The 18529-nt window shown below is 34.7% G+C and overlaps 1 protein-coding gene across 1 annotated transcript; it reads left to right on the forward strand.

The window, feature by feature from the left end:
- Window positions 1-2263: 2263 nt before the first annotated feature.
- LOC130993119 (coiled-coil domain-containing protein SCD2) lies at window positions 2264-9637 on the forward strand. Its single transcript, XM_057917872.1, has 17 exons — window positions 2264-2868; window positions 3253-3419; window positions 3698-3773; window positions 3861-3902; window positions 3995-4057; window positions 4351-4400; window positions 4495-4522; window positions 4657-4725; window positions 4808-4918; window positions 4991-5051; window positions 5625-5741; window positions 5862-5974; window positions 6714-6783; window positions 7267-7308; window positions 8824-8864; window positions 9136-9262; window positions 9386-9637. Exons 1-17 carry the CDS (start codon window positions 2506-2508, stop codon window positions 9505-9507), a joined length of 1662 nt encoding a protein of 553 aa, XP_057773855.1. The 5' UTR covers window positions 2264-2505; the 3' UTR covers window positions 9508-9637.
- The last annotated feature ends 8892 nt before the right edge of the window (window positions 9638-18529 follow it).

Consider the following 18529-nt stretch of genomic DNA (forward strand, 5'->3'; position numbering starts at 1 on the left):
TCTTCCACATATTTATAGTGGAATCCAAACTCCACTCACACTAATACCCATGCCACTATTATCAACTACTATCTACTGTTTTCTTAAAATCCGTGTCGTCCATAGTGTAGGAACAATATCGTGGACATACAATGAAATTAAATTCTCGACCGGAAAATATACTTACCACGACCGCAAATGTATTTACATGGTCGGAGAACACATTGTGTTGTTGCGACTCTATTGTGGTGGTTTTTGCAGAACTGCAAAAAAAATGAAAAACGATCTAACCCATTGATTTTGGGTGTTTTTTCTAACTAAGTATTTGAGATTTTAATATGCAAAGAGAAACGATGTTGTGTAGTAATTAGGTGGTTCCAATTTTTTTACTACATTTGCAATGCAATGTAATTATAATTGTCCACGCCAACTAGTCACATTGGAGCTCCGATCACAAAAGCCATGCATTGGACTACTTGGAAACGTTTGTATGAGCAAAAGTCAAAATGAGGGATCAACTTTCGGAAACTCTCAGCTTTCAGTCAAGCATTTATGCGGAGCAAGTTTGGAGAGTTATGAACCACCCAAATTCTCTTATTGTCCAAGTCTTGAAGAGTTGGTACTTCAAGAATTGCAATATTATCTCCAAACTATTATTTTGTTAGGAGATTTATTTGTTGGGGACGGAATTGTTTCGTATTGGTTTAAGATGGTGCGTTAGCAAATGGACTAACATAAACACGTTCAAGGAGGCTTGGATTCCGAGTTTAGTCAATGGAAAAGTGGATAGAGATATTGAATGTGGCAAAGGATGGACGATATTTTGGTTCATTACTGCAGACAACGAATGGGATACAAAGCTACTTAGGATTCCTTTTCTATCTCACGAGCTCAATAGTATTCTTTCTATTGATCTTAATGTGGCACATCAGAATGATAGGCGATATTGGTGTTTTGAGAAAAATGGCTGTTGTTCAGTTAAATCGTGTTGTCTTAGTGCTATTGGTTTCTACAAACCCTAGAAAGGGTGGTTAAAGAGTTTGTGGCAGATAATGTCCCGCCTAAGGTTAAGCAATTTGTTTGGCGGGTGGTTAACAACCCTATTGCAACATATGAAAATCTCCTCAAGCATCATGTACCGACCGCACGGTTTTGCCAGTGGTGCAAACGTGTGCGAGGCTCTACAACTCATTGTCTAATTTTCTATGATATAGTTAAAGATGCATGGACAACATAAGATTTATGAGGGCATCTTAAAGGAGTTCGTCACTCTTCGATGGAGGACATCAGTAAATTCATGTTTTCTAGTATGGTGTGAAGGTTTTGGATAGATGGTTTGTTAGGCTTTGAGCGGTGTGGAAGTCTTTGTGAGGTCGGTAAACCTCAAAGTGTGGTGGCTTTGGATTTTAGAGTTAATGATATATTGCTTGATAAGTATCGGGAAGTGAGGTGAAGGCTTGCGTTCACCAACTGTTTTCTACCCTCTGAGGGTCATGCTCCCCTACTCATTCTGGACTTAGACGTGGCGTTTCAACAAGGAAGATGACAAGTGGGTGTGGGTTTCATCTTGCATGATCATTTGGGAGAGGTGGTTGCAATGTTTTGTCGGCAAATTAGCTTTAATGGGCGAGTTGCATGCATTTATTGTTGTTGGAGCTGGATTATGTTTTAGGATCAATTCTGGTCATGTGGTGGCCTACACCGACTCGCTTTTGCCTGTGCATGTCCTCTACAATACTTACAAGGGAACGAACTCGTAGTTGGATGAGCTACTGGAAGTGTTTGAACACGCGAATAAATATTTAGTGTTTGAATTTTGTCACACGCGTAGGAAAGTGAATAGAGCGGCACATACGCTCACTAATTTTACCGTTAGTTCTCATAATGTAAATATGAGAAAGTCGAATTTTTCATCTTAACTTTTGGATATTGTACGTTTCGATACAAATTAATACTACAATTTACCTTTAATCTAAAAAAAATTACAATATCAATATACGAGTTACCAACAACTAATACCTCTTGGTTAAATATTTATTTGAGGATTTTTTAAGAAATATTTATTTGAGAGTGAACTTTTTTTCATGAAATATTAAATGGAAGATAAACCTAATATTAATTTCAATCAACAACTTAAGATATGTACTTTGGATCTGAGTGAGAATGAGCCTGATGTTGACTACTCCATAGTTATTTTTATTTTGTTTGCTTTTTCATTATGTTTATAGATGGAAAATAGGAGTACTAATAACGAATCAAAAGAATAATGTTCCCTAAAAAAAGGAACAAAATTGAGTAAATCCTCAAATTATGATGTTATTAACGTGATTAGTGACGTAGTATTTGTTAAACAAGGGGGCGCCATACAAAATCATATCAGAAATGGCCATAAATTTCTCCGACACCCAAAAAACACGGCCATTTTTTGAGTCGAAGATCTAGGCACTAACGGCAGCACTCTCCCCTCTCTCACATCTATGCTCAACTCGCATTTCCTCTTTTGATTCAACCTTTACAGCAACACAAATGGAGAAGATGCGCCAGTGGGGCAGCGAGTCCGGCGGAGCGTCGCCGGCGCGTGGGCACCACGCTCGCTCGTCGTCCGCCAGCGGCATTTCGAGCATCAAGCGCACTCAGAACTACGCCGCCAAAGCCGCGGCGCAGCGGCTGGCTCAGGTCATGGCCTCGCAAGCCGCCGCCACCGACGACGAGGATGAGGACGACGCTGGCGTCGGAGACAATGATGGTGATTTCGGACTCCGATTCAATCCTCCTCTTCCGCTCTCTCTCTCCAGGCCGCCTGTTAAGACTAATGGAGCTAGCAACGGCAGTGGCGGCGTCAAGCCGTTGCTTCCGTCTCCTAAGATTATTAGATCTTCTTCCGATGCGGTAATTTTCTAAGTAGCTCTATTGGTGTGTTCGAATGGAATTTTAATTGGTTCTTCTTTTAATTTGAAAGAAAAGTTTTTTTTAAAAATTGTTAATTCAGCAGTGCTTTTCTGCGTTTTAGCCGAATTTGAATTAATTTCTCGTATTAGATTAATCTTAAGTATAATAGATATTTTCGTGGTTACCTGAGCTTAGGAATTGCAATGTGGTTATGAGGAATAATCTGTTACTACGGGGATTGGTGTTTCGAAACATAAATGTGGAAAACTGTGAGATATCATGCCTAGGTTGTGCCAGAGAGGTGCATTTTGTTGCGGAGGAAGCATAATTTGATGCTAATTGAGATTTTCTTTCATTTGATTGTTTGAAATATGGGTATGTTAGGTCACTTGCGACTTATTGGAAGTTCAACCAGCCCGATCAACTTCAACAGGACGACCGTCAATGTCAACTAGAACAATGCCGGCTGTACCTCCTAGTAGGCCTTCTGTGAAGACTCCCGCACCATTTCCGCCAATTGATCCTCCTAGCAGCCGGCAGAGAGAAAAGAAGTACTCAAAACCATCATTTGATGCTTTCTCCTTTATAAAAGTTTTGGATCATCAACTTCCTCCTTGCATGACAAAATTTTACCATACATCTTAGCAACTTGCCTCTAAATTTTAGTGCACGACTATCTATCATTCTTACACCGTACAGAAAATTTTTATAGGAGGTTCTTTATGTGTTAATATATTTTTCCATTGCTTGAATAGTTCCTTATATCATGTCATGGGTTTTTATGCGAAATCGATTTGATATTTACTGAGTGAATCAATATTAACTGCAGGTTCTCACCAGATTTAGGACAACTAAATTTAAGAGATACAGGAGATGGGCGTGCTTCTTCTGCACTTCGTGATGAAGTATGTCCACACTTTAGCTGTGTAGATATAAAAGAAGCTGGGGTTTTTAGGTTGTGTATTCTCAAACTAATATCTACTTCTTAACAGCTCGATATGCTGCAAGAAGAAAATGAGAATATTATTGAGAAGGTCTGTTTGTCTTTTAGTCCCAGCATTGCTCTTATTCCCAATTGTGACCATCTAACCAATGTTTATTTATCTGTCTGATTCGGATGTTACAGCTGAAACTTGCAGAGGAGAGTTGTGAAGCAGCTGAATCAAGAGTTAAGGAGCTTGAGAAACAGGTGACATATTCTCCATTCCATTTACTTTTATTGCAAATAAATATTCTCTTGCATCCTGAAAGTTATGTATATCATTTTTGGAGCCTAAGACTCCTGCATTGACTTCTCCAGTGACCAGTTTGGGGATATGGCTGCAAATTCAAAACATGCCCTTATATACCGTATTGCTATATTTTTTCTCGAAACAAAATCCAAAACCAACTGATCATCCCTTTGTTTCATTCTGTATTTATTTCAGATAACAATTTATAGCTTTCTTATTGAGTAGCTTGAATATCAAATGTACTCCTCAGGTAGCTGCTCTTGGAGAAGGAGTTTCTTTGGAAGCTAAACTTTTGAGCAGGTACATGTACATTATATACAAATAACAAAAACCTCCGTTATGGCCTCTTTTTCTTGATTATGAATTTGCTAATATTACATTTAATAATTTTCAGAAAGGAAGCAGCATTACGTCAAAGAGAGGTAACTTTTCTTTAAACGTTGTCACTCGACTTTAATCTCATTACCTTGCCTGTTTTGTCCTCTATGACAAATTGATCTAATTGGGCTTTGTTCTTACCTTTATGAATTTACTGTTTGTTCCAAAATTGGTCTAGGCTGCTCTTAAAGAGGCTAAGCGTGCAAAAGATGATGTGGAAATATCTTCATTGCAATCTGACATTAAGGTAAGAAAGATTGACTTAGATTTGTTTGGACATACTTGTCCAGCATACTGCTTTTACAAATGTTACACCATTACTGATTCAGCTTGCAAAGAAGGAGTCTGCGTCTGTTGTTGAACAACTGCGTGGAACTGAGTCTGAAGTTAAAGCTCTTCGCTCAATGACACAAAGAATGGTGTTGACCCAACATGAAATGGTTGGTGGCTACTTCTCTATGAAAAGTACAAATGTTACCTGCACATCTTTTCTAACAAATTTACATTTGCAGGAAGAAGTTGTTCTTAAAAGGTGCTGGCTAGCTAGATATTGGGGCTTAGCTGCTCAACTTGGTAATCAAATATATTGAATATGTACTCATCTCTTTCTATTTTGCATTATGTCCAAAGAAAACAAACTTTTAACTAATTTTTCTATGTACTTATGTCTCAATTAAGTCCCAAGGTTATAGTATAGGCATATCATGGTAAATGGCTAAGCTGGATCACCTTGACTGTTTGGACATTAATTTGAGGAAGCAACCCCTCAGAAAAGAGGAATATGAAAAGTTCTATTATTGATAATTTTAAATTTCTTTTCTTCCTTATATATATATATATTTGTTTTTTGGGTATACATACCCCTTTTTAATCCTTTGCAAGCTCTTTAGAGGAGTTGAAAAGCGCTACTCCTGCACTTGCTAGACTTATTTGTAACCTTTTATGATGCCTTCATTCCCATATTGTTTTTCGGTTGTCTAGGGATACTGCCTCTTTTCATTGAAGATGCTCCGAAAAGTTCCATCCTTGGAGCACTTTGTTTGCTTATATAAATTCTTAACTAGCAGTTTCTGGGTAAAAATATACGCCAAATACATACACTTGATTGCTATTAATTGTTTCCCTTTAATTCTTCCATCCAAACAGGCATCTGTGCTGATATTGCTGCGTCAAAGCATGAATACTGGTCATCTTTGGCGCCTCTTCCTTTGGAGATTGTTCTATCTGCTGGACAGAAGGCTAAGGAAGAACACTGGGAGAAAGGCTAGTTATCTGTTGCTGATTTCCTACTTCTGACCTTTAAAAGAACTCCAAGTGAAGATTTTGTATGTGCTACCTTGTACTTGGTATTTATCAGCTTTGTTCATGTCTGATGTTGTGCAGGTGATAACCCACAAAGAAGCAAACTTGTTGAAGATTTTGATCTTACTGGAGAAGGAAACATTGAGAGCACGCTAGCAGTTGAAATGGGCTTAAAAGAACTTGCTTCTTTGAAGGTTTCCCTTTGAAAAGTTGCCAGTACTTGCATGTTCATTCTTACTTGACTCTTGTTGGTTTCTTAAGAATTTATTACTCAGCAGTTTGAATTTACACTCTCTTTTTTATTTACTCCATCCGTCCACGAAAAGATGTCCTAATCTATTTTTAATAATAACTTCTGGGCCTCTTTCTCCACTCACTAACTTGTGGGCCCCTTTCTCCACTCATTAACTTAATTAATTTTTTCCACTTTTCTTAATTTGTGGGCCCTTTTCTCCACTAACTAAATGAACAACATAAGTTTTCTTAAAACCCGTGCCACCTTCCCTTAGGACAACTTTTCGTGGACGTAGGGAGTATTATTTTTATATACTAAGAACATTCTAGAATAAGTTATTTCTTGAAATGTAAAATTTTACCCCAAGAGGACCCCTCTCACTTACTTGAAGTAATATCTAAAGATATCCTTTAGTGCTTAACACATATCCACTTCTCAAGGACTATTTTTGATAAAAATATAGCAAAAATGCTCAGAAAGTATTCCTTTTAACTGTTTCGTGTCAACTGGGAGTCATAATACTAGGGCAAAGGGATTCATGTTTTATCTAGTATGGTTGCTAATGGAGTATTTTGCAATTTTCATTTTCTTCCAAATGTGAATCATGTTTAATTTTGGAATGAATATCTTGCTGTTGCTTTCTCTGTGTGTTTGGATTTTGATTTGATTTGATTTGATTTTTAATTATTATCATGTAGGTTGAAGATTCTATTGTTCTTGCATTCGCTCAACAAAGACGACATAACTCCTCTAGGACTTCAGCTCCAGGTTTGTTCTTAGTATCTGTAAAGCATCATCAGGTGGCTAGTTCTCTGGCAAGGTTTCTACAGAATACTACTTATACTTTTGGAAGGTTGCGACCAAATTAATTGATCTAATTGTTTAAAGATTTCTTTTCTCAGACCAAAAAACCTTTTGTTCTCAGATATATGCTTCTTGAATTTTCTAATTCAAGATTTCATCCAAGCCCATATTTTCTATCTTAAAATTAGATCTGGTGCATAATCAGAACTGACAATTGTCCCGAGGAAAATATCGATTAGTACTGGAAATATATTCTTATAAAGCTAGCCATTGACTTGTTCTAATTGTCATCACTGCCTTTTGAAGCTTATAAAGCATGATCATTATTGGTTTACTGGTAATCTTACTTAAAGCACAAGCATACATCTCATATGAGTGCACTTAAAAAGCTTTGTTTACTTTTCTTCTAACTTTCACCATTTTTTCTAAACCTTTCTGATTTGGCAGATTTCAAGTCACCAGTTGATCCGAAGTATATGGAAGCATTTGGTAAGCTTATGGTCCCTTATCATGCATTCACTATTGGGTCTTAGTCCTGACATTTTTTTTCTTCTTGCTATAATGGGGCCTCACTTCCACATTTACCTCCATGAGATATATAGACATAGGCACAAATATCAGGAAGATTATTTACATCAAGTCCCTTGGTGTTTGCCATTGCTTACAAATAGGTCCAGCCTGGCTTGTCATGAAAAATCATGATCTGCGGAAAAATAAACAGAAATCCAAGTTTGCCTTTGTGGCAAGTGACCCAGGGTTTGGCCCCTTTTTGGACTGAATTACCTTACACAGTCTGAATCTCCAGTGGATTAGTATAGATATAGATTCCATCCCCAAAATTACTCCATCTTTCTTAGTCTTCCATTGTTTTACACCATCTACTAAGTGTGCATCTGACAAGTTTCAAGCCCATTTTTGTTTTTCCAAAATTTAGAAAGATATTAGTTAAATTCTTCCATAGTTACTATTTTCTGAAAATTACATTATATATAACTAAACTTTTCTTGACATTTCTAACTTAAGATAAAATCTTGAAATTGTGTTCTACAATTTTAGTAAGTACATTCCATGTATCAATATTTATAAAATTAACTTCAACCATCTTTTGAATTGTTAGGGGAATTACCTGGGTTTAATTAAATTTTTTATATATGTATTTGTAGGTATGATCGATAGCAGTGATCTTTGCATGTGAGGAGAAAAAAGATAACCTAAATTCGTAAATTAGTTTGGCAATTAAAAGAGGCTTCATGTGTAATGATATTGGACTAAGAGAAAACCACTTGGGTTTATTCGGGAATGATATATGGAATAGTTAAAATGAGGTAATCATAATGTGACCAGCCTTAGGGAGGTTCATTTTTATTTGGATAAACCTCAAGGGAGGTTTGTGTAATTTTGAGAGAAAAGGGTGAAAGAGTTATTTAAAAAATAATAAGAAGGTGTTTGTCTAATTAGAGAGCTTATAAGCTCAAACAGCTTAATAAGATGTTTCAAGAGCTTATAAGATGTAATGTCTCACAAGAGTTTATAAGTTGTTAAAGTGTTTGGATAATTGAGCTTATACGCTAGAGAGAGAATTATGAGTTAGAAAGAGAAAATTGTAGTTAGAGAGATGAAATTGGAATGGTATATGTTGGAAATAACAACCCATAGTAGGGCTATTTTTGCAAAATAATTGTTACTTATAAGATTATGAAAAAATAAATTGGGGTTGGGGACGTAATTTTTTGGAGAGCTTATAAGCTATTGAAGCTTATTTTTACAGCTTATATAAGTTGTTTAGGAGCTTATTTTGTCAATCACTTTTCAAGAGCTTAAAAGTTGTGGTGCATTCAGACAAAAAACAGTCAAGTTTTTATGATTTGTGATGCTCACAGATGTTATCATATAGCTTATAATACTATAAAGAGAATTCTTTCTTGTGGACCTTAGCTAACAAATTTGCTGAGGATTGATGATTAATAACATATAAACTCTCCCTTTATTGTTGTTATCTTACAGAACTGAGCGCAGAGGAATCTGAGGATGTACTCTTCAAAGAGGTTTGTGCGTCTGCAGTTCCTTGAGTTTCACTCATATTAGTATCTATCTTTTGCAGTTCCCAACAGTTGACCTCTGTTCATTATTAGAGTTTACTACTTGTTTGTTAAAAACTTTAAAACATAAAAAGTTTCGATTTCAAATGATGACTTTAAAAAATAAAAGGTTTCGACTTCAAATGATGACCACATAGGATTACATTCACCAATAAATGTGGTGGGTGAAGAAGTGATTTTGAGAATCCTCCATTGATTCTTCTGATGGTGCACACAGGCATGGCTAACATACTTTTGGAGAAGAGCTAAAGCTTATGGTATAGAGGAAGAGATAGCTAAGAAGAGGCTCGAGTTCTGGATCAGCCGCAGTGGACAAGCACCAACTTCGCATGATGCCTTTGACGGTGAGTTTTATCATCTCCTGCACACATATTGTACAACTGGTATTCTATAATCAAATTATTTGAAAAGTTGCATCTTGAATGAGCCATGTAATTGGAATGTAATTGTGGGAATTATGAACGCAGTGGAGCAAGGTCTAATGGAGCTGCGGAAATTGGCAATCGAGCCGAGACTGTGGGAAGCATCGCGCAAGGAAATAGAGCAAGACGCTTCCCTTCTTGACGGACCAAAATCTGCTGCTGCATAGCATATGGTGTAAATTTTATATACATATTTTTGTACGAGTGAGACGCTTTTCGTTGGTGTAAATATGAGGCATGTGCTTGCTTAGATGCCCTAGTCATATTATCATATATGGATGTTATATTTTTTGTTTACCTAAAACTAGTTGAATCTTTTAATCGGAATATAAAACAACAAGAATTAATGTAATAAGCAGGCCCGGCTCCGCCCTGGCTATAGGCATAAGTGAGGGGTGTGGTCGCTTAGGGTCCAAAGCCCAGCAAATGTCTATTGATAAAGTGATCGAATGAATATACTATGAATCACTACTTACTATTTTATAGATATCATATAGGGGTGAGTTATTAATTGCTAAAATTTTCGTTTCTTCCAAAATTCGAAATCAAGTAAAAAGTAATCTCCTCCATATAAGTATCAGTTATAGGATTTGAAAAATCTAATGTTATATATTCATTCTTATTTTTCATCACATGTGTTTATTCTCATTTGATCTTCTCCCTATATATAAAGGGGACAAATGTATCAGTATATGTATCAACTACATTTTCTTGATTATTTGTAAACAACAATTTTTTTAATTATTCATTTCATTACTCTCTTACTTATTTATACTTACTATTAGCTATATATATTGAGTTTATATAGATGGAGATTTGAAATAATTCAGTGAGATCAACAATAAATCATCACCCGTTGACAAATTCTCACAAAAGTAGCAGGAACGGATGAAGAACACTCAAGAGAAAGAATCAATTGCTTGGATGTATTGCACATAGTCGAAGAATGTTACACACCACAAAGACAAGTTATTTATACTACTTTACATATTGAGGATATTTCTGTCTTTTCCTAGGATTCACATAGATTACATGCGCCCGTGAGTATAATTCTTATAGAGTCAGGTGCACGCCTTTACTAACCAACCATTTGTCTTTTAATGACAAGGTTGTCCGATGATACATGGGTGTAATTTCATGACCAAGCTCGCAACCATGGAATGTAGTCGTATACTTCAATCGCTATGTCCAGCGCAGTGGAATAGTTAAGTATTATGAGATGCCCAACCCTGTAATATATCTGTTCATGTAAGATACTCCAGTCTTGTAGTAGGTCCGTCCCAACGAAGACTTTAACCTTGTCATGGCTGTATCGCTGTAAATATATTTATTTTTATGAAGTCTTTCAGCCCCGTAGATTTTATAATATATTTCTTCAAACCAATGTATTCAACTCAGTGTAGTTGATTCACCAATCATGTAATATCTCGGACCTTGTGAGAAACTCGACCCTATAAATATTTTATAATATAATATGTTGGATCAATTTACTGGCCCTTTGACCATCTTTGACTAGTCGCAGTGTCGCACACAACCATCATCAGAGCTGTTACAAATATTACTCCTCATTAATATATATATATATATATATATATATATATATGGAGAAGATCCGTAGAGAACTGCAAATTAAGTAGAGAACGGTGAATAAATATAAAGTAATGAATAAGTCTATAATTTCGATGAATAAATCAATGTATCTTATGAATAAATTTTAGCCTAGGTTCGAATCCTGAGAGGGGCAAGATTTTATATATTTTTTTCTGTATATTTGCTGAATACACATATTCATTAGTTATGCGATATATTCGTTAAAATTATAGATTTATTCATTGTCCTCCGTTCTCTACTTATTTGCAGTTCTCTACGGAACCCAACCCTATATATATATATATATATATATATATATATAGGGTGTGGTTCTAGAGAGAACTACATTATTTGTGAGAACGGGAGAACCATCAAATCTAATGCATTCATTGTAAAAATTAATGCATCCGCTGTTAAAATTAATGCACTCAAAAAAATAAAAATAAAATGCTCCCTTCAGGATTCGAACCCAGGATCTGCATTCATCCAACAAGATGATGCATCCACCGTAGATCTTGATGATCGAATGGTTGAAAATGGTTCTCCGGTCTTCTTTTATTTATGGTTCTTTCCTGAACCTCTCCCTATATATATATATATATATATATATATATATATCATTTTGCCCCAATATTTTTTTTTTATTTGGTAGGTATTTTTTAAGTTTTGTCTTTCAAAAGATAGTATATATGATTGTGCCCCAATTAAATATTATAAATAAAATAAATTTTTGTACATAAACAATTCTTCAACTCATCTTCATTCCCAATTTAGGTACAATTTCGAGATTCAACTTTGAAAATCCATAATAACCAATTAATACTCTAATTTGAGCAGTGGCGCTTAATTAAAATTATGGTATAACATAGGTTACTCAAGAAACGAAGAGGCAAACACAGATACAGGACATGCAGAAAACTACATGAGAGAATAAAAAGAATAAAAAATGAAAAAAGCTGAAGGAAGGAATGAATGAAAAGGATGGAACAATGGAGAAATTTGTCACATTCAAGTGGAAGGTTGTGAAACAGATATATGTATAGGCTAGCTACCACTTCAACTAAGGAATTTGCATGCATTTTAAACAAGGAATTTTGTTTGTGGGTCTAATCACGCCTCTGCCTTGATGGAATTATTATTTTGCATGCGTTGCAGGTCAATGTCTTTCTTTCTACATATTTAAATTCTACTTATATTAATTAATTATACACACACCCACATACTCATACTCATACTCATACTCATACTCTGTGTGTGTGTGTGTAACCCATAACACATGTTATGGCTATATATATCAATATGTGTGTTGTTGGAGGCAGAAAGGGTTACACAAAACACGACAAAATGAAGCATGTGACCTCTATTTTCTAAAATGCTAATACTATATATAAGTGGGCACGCACCAAAAGGAGACCACCATTTGGTTTTCTTCTGCTCAAAAAGTGAACACTCTGTGTGTGTGTGAGAGAGAACCTAAAGGGCAAATCTTGCTCCAGTACCCATTATATTAACAGCTAATTGACAACTTTTTTTTTTTCTCTTGTGTTGAGATAAACTCCACACATTTTCCCACCTAGCTCCTATATTATATCTATATATGTTAAAAGTGTAATAATCACCTTCTTCCACACCTTTATTTGATAGTATCATATACTAGTATACAATACCATTCTTTTTCTTGGTTTCCGCAGCACGCTGTTTACAAACAGTTTAGAATATGCATCACACACACAAAATATTAGTAAATAATAGTATTGCTTGTCGATGAATCCTTTTTTTTGACGTTACATTATTTATTTATTGCAAGTTTTGTGTTATTTACCATACCATTAATTACACACAACTCATGGCTATTTGGATAAACGAATCCTACTGGCTACTCCCAACGATGGAGATTGGAGACAAAGTTCCCTTTTTTAAGTCGATATTTGATTACCATCTTTAAAGTAAGTTCATAAATAACTCAAACTGAAAAAGACACATCACGAGACACGATTAAAAGTGGATAGAACTAAATTTCTGGGTTAATGTTTAAGGTTCAAGGTTTTAAGTTCGAGTCCCAGCCTGTAATACGATATTTCAATTTTTTTATTTAATACTGTTAATTAAAAAAAAGAGTATATAATTAATAACAATGAAGACGTGAACTGCGAAAATAAATATATATGAAATTAAAAAGTAGTAATTTTTTTGTATTAATTTGTTAATAAATTATTTGAGTTAATGAAGTTAATTTATAATATTAGGATGTATTCATAGTAATTAATTTGATAATTAATTTAATTTTGTAGTTATAGGGTTGACTCTCACGTTTATGTAATATATTGTCAAATCGGCGACGAACGCATTAAATCGTGCCCACCATATAAGTAAGGGAAGAGTGTATAATTAAGCAGAATTTCTTGAAATATAAAATAATATAAAAGGAAATGGATTTTAGAAATTATTGAAAATAAAGAAAGATGTAAGAAATAAAAATTACATGTAAAGATTCTATGAAATTGTTTTTAATAATTACCTCATATATCTCGTACGCACTCTACACACACACACACACATATATATATATATATATAATATATATATATATATATATATAGGGAGAGGTTCAAATAAGAACCACTAATAAAATAAGAACGGAGAACCATTTTAAGCCATTCGATCATTAAGATCTACGGTGGATGCATCATCTTGGTGGATGGATGCAGGTGCTGGGTTCGAATCCTGAAGGGAGCAAAAAAATTATTTTTTTCGGATGCATTAAATTTAATAGCGGATAATTTAATAGCGGATGCATTAATTTGTATAGCGGATGCAGTAATTTTATTGGTTCTTATGTTCTCACGATAATTGTGGTTCTCACTATAACCGCACCACATATATATATATATATATATATATATATATATATATATATATATAGGGAGAGGTTCAAATAAGAACCACTAATAAAATAAGAACGGAGAACCATTTTAAGCCATTCGATCATCAAGATCTACGGTGGATGCATCATCTTGGTGGATGGATGCAGGTGCTGGGTTCGATCCTGAAGGGAGGAAAAAAATTATTTTTTTCGGATGCATTAAATTTAATAGCGGATGCATTAATTTGTATAGCAGATGCAGTAATTTTATTGGTTCTTATGTCCTCACGATAATTGTGGTTCTCACTATAACTTCACCCTATATATATATATATATATATATATATATATATATATATATATCAATGTTATTTTAAAATCAACAATACTAATATACCAAAAATGATTAATGGTCCCAAATAACATACTAATATTCATTTTGAATTTATAATTTTCACATGATTTTTAAAATATTACAGAATGATCTTTTATTTGTTTTTTGCAGTTACAACTTCCCAAAACTTGTTTTTTGATGAAACTGCATAAATAAAACTGATGTCATTCTAAATTACAACATCTTAAAATATTAAATTCAAAATAAGATTAATAGCCTTAGGAAGAAATTGACCAGTGAGAGATGACGAGTAGAAAGAGATTGAAGTGAGATTGTACAAAAGCGAAGGCAAAAAGCATTTATGAAATAGGGATTGGGATGTTCTATTATCTTAATTTGTCAAACAAAATAGCAACAATACATAGACCTTTTTAATTTTCATTGCCACTTTCTTTGTCCTCAACCCCAACAATGGCTGGCCCACGTGACAAAAGTTACAGCACGTGACATGACAAAGATTTTTACTCGGCTTATTATAATAAGAACATCCATATTGGTTGAGTCACTGTCTGATTCATCCATGGCTCTGGAATCGTATGAGTTAAGGTATGTATTAGCTTGGTTCATCTTGTTGACTCTATAGAATTAGTTTTAATTTTTTATTTAATTTAAATAACACAATTACTTGAATTAAAATTGTATTAATTTAAATTATGAATATTTAAGTTACATAAAATAAATAAAAAATTAAATATAAATAACTATTTCGGTCCTAGAGGTCCGAAACGTGCCCAAACGTGCTCGATCAAATCTGCTTGAAGTTGTGCATGCATTTTTCTATCTATGAGAATTGCATCTTTCTGCACGTACTCTTTAAAGCTAGGTGGGGTTGATCGAGAAACATCAGATGAACAACTGCTAGACTACCTGTTTCCCGAGTCGTCATGTCTCCAGTTCAGAGCACCTTCCATTTCATTTTCCACAATCATATTGTGGATAATGATACATTTCATCATGATATCTCTGAGATGCTCAATATATCAAGGTTGGGCTAGACCACTGATGATTTCCCATCGAGCATGAAACACTCCAAAGGCTCTGTCGACATTCTTTCGTGCCGCCTCCTGCATCTTCTTGAACCTCCCATCTTTCGTGTTTCATGTCATCGTTGGGCTCTTGACAAACGTTGGTCACTCAAGGTAGATACCATCACACAAGTAGTAGTCCATATGATAATAGTGTCAGTTCATTTCAAATATCAAGGTGGGCTCACCACGTGTAAATGCACCATGCCATGCATTTGGGCAATTCTTCTAAGTCCAATGCATGCAATCTAGGCTCCCGAGCATCCCGGGAAATCCGTGTCATTGCTCATGCATCTGAAGCAATCGTGTGGCGTCCGTTGGTGTAGGGCGCTGAAGATACTCGGCATTGTATACCCTGATGTTAGCTTTGCAAAACTTCTTTAGGCATAGCCGTTCTGAAGTGTCCTCAATCTTGAGATACTCGTCAAGTATCTGTAAAAACATTGGTGGCTAGTTGTCGGATAGCCACCGTGCATTTCTACAACAGCGTGAGCGAGTCCCGCCTCGTAGCATCTCGCCCCATGCGGAAGTAACCATCCACCCCTTGCACACCATCTACAATGCGTAAAAATAACTCCTTCTACATATGAAAACGACGTCTAAACAATGTTGGGTTGTACACCGCATCGTCATTGAAGGAATCTTGAAGAAGTTGTTGATGGGCGGCCTGACGATTACGATAGATGAAGCCCCTGCTAAGAATAACTCGTTGGGGTGGTTGGGAAGTGAAAAATTCGCCGACCATTTCTCACACCTTCACGATCATTTATTATATTTTTTTCATCTCCCTGTCGGACGAAGAATCAGAGAACCATGAAGTCATTTTAAGAGATGGAAGGAAAAGTGATGAAAAATAGAAGAGAAATAAAGAGGAATTAGTGAACAAAGTGTGAAAAATTGTGAAGAAAATGTGAATTTAAATAGAAGAGAAAAAGAGGAAAAATAAAAACAAAAATTTAGCAATATATTTTGTTTCAACCGTTGTCAATTTCAAATTTCGAAATCATTTCTTTTTAAAATAGGCGCATGTAATTCATGCACTTTTTTTTCACGTTGAGCCTGACTCATGTAAACGAATCAACACTCAAGCCACTGTGCTCTGCATCGGTCGACTTGTTTGTTCGGCTGACTCGAGTCAGCAGAACTAGCCGACCGATGTGGATGCTTCTCTAAGTACCATTTCCATTATATTACATGTTGCATGCTTACTCCCTCGTTTTCGGTCAATTTGATCTATTATTTTTAGAAGATATCTGAAGTACCAGCCACCTATCCAAATACACATAAAATCTCGCAGCAACCCAATATGGTACCAAATGAGATACCAAATCACAGCAGATAACAAATAGAGAAATAAGCTTGAACACACGATATGGTAACCCAGTTCGGTGATAGAACACCTACGTCTGGGGGGCCTCGCCCAGGGAAAACGATCCACTATACGACTCAACCTTCTATGCCTCTATAATTTCCCAAAACCTCAACACTAGTAAAACGTTGAAAGCTAGATAACACTAACTCTCTAAGTGTGAACCCCGACGAACACACTTATTCCCTTACAACTCAAACAACTCAAAGAACAATGACAATAACATGAACAATGAGAGTGTATTATTCAAACCCACATGGAAAAGCAAATAAACAGATCCCACTCACAAGTAGAACTCGATCTGGAAACTCGTGAACGAGAAACTTACTTTTCTCAAACTAACATGAACAGCAAAGTAACAAGAAATAGAACATACGATCAAACCAATGATGTTCTCTTGCTGCAAATCACGCTCCACACACCAACTGCTTGATTGAATGTCAAAACCAGCGAACCCTAGCTCCAAGAGAGAGACGATATTTATATATGAGAAATCCCAAGTTTCCTTCAATGATAAGGACTCCTCTATAAAGACTTGCAAGCCAATCCAAAAGATGCACAAAGATTTCCTCCGAAAATCACCCAAAAATAGGAAATAAAATCGTCAAAATATGAGCTTATCCAAAGAAAATTCGTCAGCAGACTTGGTATCACTTCTGGTATCAAAGTTGGTATCAACGAGCAAATCTATATAAATGACAACTATAATCTCTAACAATATCATATGAAGATGTGTACACTGTGATAGTTATAAATGTCTTATTATATATTTTAATATGATAATTATGAGTGTTTTATTAGAATTTATGTGTGTGTGTTCGTACCATGCGGACGTCTATATAAAAAATCTTGTGTTTAGTTGTTTTTTTTTTTACCATTGTTATTCAATTAGATGAGTAAAATTCTAATGTAAAGATTGAATAAAATATTTAATATAATATAGTATAATTAAATGGAATATAGAGAATAGTTGGCTTGATAACATTGTGTATCGCATATTAGTGGGACAGTTATTAGAGTTGAGAAAAAAGAAAAAGAGAAGAAAAGATCCTATTCCTACCAAGACAATATATAAATGGAATAGTATATGAATTGTGTGGTGAAATAATATATGAAATCTAAGGCGTGAAATTAAAGATGGCAGCACATCATTTCAGTGTTGACACAATCATCTTGTGAGCAACTGCTACTCTCCAATTTCCAATCCATTTAGCTTTTTTATTTATTTCACTTTTTCAACCGTAGCCATCATTTCAATATCTTCACCCCCACTTCATGTTTTCCCAATGCATAACATTATCAAGGTTAATTCCATGCAATTTTTATGATTCAATTTATCTTATCTCATTCCAATATATATAGGGTTTATCTTATCTCGTTCCTATATATATGGCCGTAAGCCTATAATGAAAAGGCTATTTTTCTTGAAATATGAGAACAGTAATATTGTATAAATTGTTTGTAATTAAATAATGATATTTAATTAATTGATAAAATTTTTGTTCCTTCTAAAATTCAAATCTAGATAAATTTTCGCTCCATCTAAATAAATATCAGCCATAAAATTTAAAAATCTAATGTTATATATTCATATTATTAGTTTTCTTTTACCACAAATTATCTAAATTTTTAAAGCATATTACACTATGTGCGTGTGTTGGCCAAGCGTTAAGAGATTAATGCCTAAGACCAAAGGTCTTGGGTTCGAGTTTCCTATTGCTCGACTATTTAATTTCTTTATTTAATATTATAAATTTATATAAAAAAAAGCATATTATACTATGAATAGCAGTTACATTTAGTTTCGAATTACTATTATCTCACGTGTTTTGCTAATTAATTAATATTTATCACTAAAACTTGAAATTTTAAAAAATTATGTATCCTAACTTTAAATTAATTAATCTAAATAATCAATTATTAATTCAAAAAAATATAAAAAATAATT

Source organism: Salvia miltiorrhiza, chromosome 7 (assembly GCF_028751815.1).
Source record: "Salvia miltiorrhiza cultivar Shanhuang (shh) chromosome 7, IMPLAD_Smil_shh, whole genome shotgun sequence".
In the NCBI taxonomy this organism is placed as follows: domain Eukaryota; kingdom Viridiplantae; phylum Streptophyta; class Magnoliopsida; order Lamiales; family Lamiaceae; genus Salvia; species Salvia miltiorrhiza.

What these genes read in the sequence shown, in the direction of transcription:
- LOC130993119 (XM_057917872.1), top strand. Translation starts at nt 2,506, where the DNA reads ATGGAGAAGATGCGCCAGTGGGGCAGCGAGTCCGGCGGAGCGTCGCCG. An exon ending in GAAGTATATGGAAGCATTTG is followed by an intron (nt 7,309 to 8,823) that starts GTAAGCTTATGG and finishes GTTATCTTACAG; the next exon opens with AACTGAGCGCAGAGGAATCT. An exon ending in AGGATGTACTCTTCAAAGAG is followed by an intron (nt 8,865 to 9,135) that starts GTTTGTGCGTCT and finishes TGGTGCACACAG; the next exon opens with GCATGGCTAACATACTTTTG.